This window comes from Mastomys coucha, unplaced genomic scaffold, assembly GCF_008632895.1.
Source record: "Mastomys coucha isolate ucsf_1 unplaced genomic scaffold, UCSF_Mcou_1 pScaffold18, whole genome shotgun sequence".
In the NCBI taxonomy this organism is placed as follows: Eukaryota; Metazoa; Chordata; class Mammalia; order Rodentia; family Muridae; genus Mastomys; species Mastomys coucha.
The window spans coordinates 92,671,297-92,674,088 of record NW_022196900.1 but is presented as its reverse complement, the minus strand read 5'-3'; the positions used below and the strand labels follow the sequence as shown (position 1 = coordinate 92,674,088).

Genomic DNA, 2,792 nt, shown 5'->3' with positions numbered 1-2,792 from the left:
CCCCCCCCCGTGCTGCAGCCCCTCCCCACTCCACCCTACCTCTGCCCACCTGGTTATAGGTACAATTCTTCTTCTTGCATTTGCTACACCGCAAGAGGTCAGTGGTGGTGCCACCCGTCTTGGCCATCTGGTGCTCACGGATGGCCTCCTGAGTCATGGCGTTCCTCAGCTCCCTCAGCTCATCACTGGCCATTTCCTGCAAAGAAATGAGTCTGTTGGCTCTATGTGTGTGGTGTGTGTGTGTGTGTGTGTGTGTGTGTGTGTGTGTACAACTCTGCCTGTGTGTGTACACCTGTGTGTATACACCTGTGTGTGTACACCTGCACGCGTGTGTACACCTGCGTGTGTATACACCTGCGCGTGTGTGTACACCTGTGTGTACACCTTTGCATATGTATACATATGCGTGTGTATACCTGAGTGTGTGTACACCTGCGTGTGTGTACACCTGTGTGTGTATACACCTGCATGTGTACACCTGTGTGTATACACCTGCGTGCATGTACACCTATGTGTACACACCTGTGTGTATACACCTGCATGTGTGTACACCTGTGCGCGTGTGTACACCTGTGTGTACACCTGTGTGTACACCTGCATGTGTATACGCCTGCGTGTGTACACTTGTGTGTGTATACACCTGTGTGTATGTGTGTGCGTGCATGCATGTGTGTGTACACCTCTGCCCCTTGCCAGGTTTTAGAGTCTGAGCTGAGAAGGAGAAGGAGGTACCATACTAGGTCAAGAACGTAGAGATGGAGGAGAGGTTGGACCCCCCTGGGCCCACCAGACCTGGGAAAGGCCTATCTTGGAGGAGTCTCCTCTCCATCCTGGCTGAAAGGTCCAACCTGGGAGTTGTAGCTGGGTCAAGGTCGGCTGGGTGTTCGTAGGACAGCAGCAGGTGCTCATAGCCAGAATTAGTAACACAGTAACATTCCTCCAGGACGGTGCTCATCCTGCCTGCCAGGCTTCAGTCTGAATCACGCTATCCTAGCAGCTGATTTGGCCATGGCCGTGTCCCATAGCCTCCCAGTCTGGACTTTAACCCGGCACCTGCTCCAGCCAGGAATGTTCTCTAGCCCGGTCTGTTGATGGGAACCATAGCTCTGGGAACCATGGCCTGCTGGCTATGCCACCCAGGAGGACACCACAGTAACCAGGCTCAGAGGTCTGAATACTCGCTGTGGATATACACCTCAGACAGCTGTCCCAGGAGCACCAGTGGTCAGTGCCCCTTCTGGAGATACAGCATCAGCATCATCCAGCCCCTTCCCTCGTCTATCTGACCCCTGTTCACTGCACCCTTCCAGCCTCTGCCAAAGGAGACTGGGCAGACGCACGGGGTGGAGGCAGCAGTAGTTACAAGTGGTTTGTGGATCAGAGCAGAGTCAAGGCTCATATGAAGGAGGCGAGTCTCGGGTATCACAGACTGACCTTGGGCTGGCTATGCAGTCCAGGCTGACCTTGAACTCCTGATTCCCCTGCCTCCACCTCCTGTGTGCTCGGTTTACAGGTGGTTTTCTACTGTAGAGCTGAACTGACTAAGACATTGCAACGATAAGTTGCAATTTCTACCTCTGGGATATACTGTCATTCACAAAAGAACAGGCCTTACTGGGGACGTATCCAAGTTGGTAGAGCATCTGTCTGGTATGTGTTAGGCCCTGGGTTCAATCCTTAGTACCAAGAGGGAAAGAAAGAAAGAAAGAAAGGAAGAAAGAAAGAAAGAAAGAAAGAAAGAAGGAAAGAAAGAGAGAGAGAGAGAGGAAGGAAGGAAGGAAGGAAGGAAGAAAGAAAGAAAGAAAGAGCCTCAGCTAGGTAGGTATAGATACATATATGGCACAAGCCTCTAATCCCAGCACATGGGAGGCAGAGAGGCAGTGAATCTCTGTGAATTCAAGACCAGCCTGGTCTACATAGCAAATTCTAGACCAGCTAAAACTACATATTGAGACTCTAACTCAAAACAAATAAACACCACCACAAAATCCAGACCCTCTAAATTGAGCACAACGGGGCCAGCAAAATGGCACCACAGATGAAGGGGTTTGCCACCAAGACCTGAGTTTGATCTGTGTCGTCGCAAGGTAGGCGAGAACTGACTCCTGCAAGCTGTCCTCTGACATGTCCACACATGCCCTGTGCTCGCTCCACAAACAAGCAAAGGAAAATGAACAGCGGGATAGCTTTGAATCATAGTTCATTCCCGGGAGCCAGGTTCCCTGTTTATCCCAATTCTGCTCTCTGGAGGGCTTGGGGCGAACAGTGAGCACTTTCCTCAGAACTGCACGTCCCGGGACACCATTCTGTTACGATCCATGCAGCACATGTGTGCCATTCAGACACACACTCATTAACTATACACCACACACAGTAATTACATATCCCATGGTACACTAACCACACACTAACACCAAACAAACTCCACACCACACACTAACCCCATGCTAACCACACAGTAACCACATACTAACCACATGCTAACTCCACACCACACACTAACCACACACTAATTCTACACAAACTTCACATCACACACTAACCACACACTGACCACATACTAACTCCACACCACATGCTAACCACACACTATCCACACACCACACCCTAACCACACCCTAACCACACACTAACTCCACATTAACTCCATACCACACACTAACACCACACACTAACACCACACACTAACCACACACTGATCACATACTAACTCCACACCACATGCTAACCACACACTAATTCTACACAAACTTCACATCACACACTAACCACACACTAACTCCACACTAACT

General features: G+C 50.2%; 1 protein-coding gene across 1 annotated transcript in view; it reads right to left on the bottom strand.

Annotated features, from left to right (window-relative positions):
- The window catches only part of Tcea3 (transcription elongation factor A3), a 32,996-nt gene that overhangs the window by 5,594 nt on the left and 24,610 nt on the right, over positions 1-2,792 (bottom strand). The window contains exon 9 of the mRNA XM_031379092.1: positions 50-196. Coding sequence (XP_031234952.1) covers positions 50-196 — 147 coding nt within the window. The remainder of the gene's footprint in view (positions 1-49; positions 197-2,792) is intronic.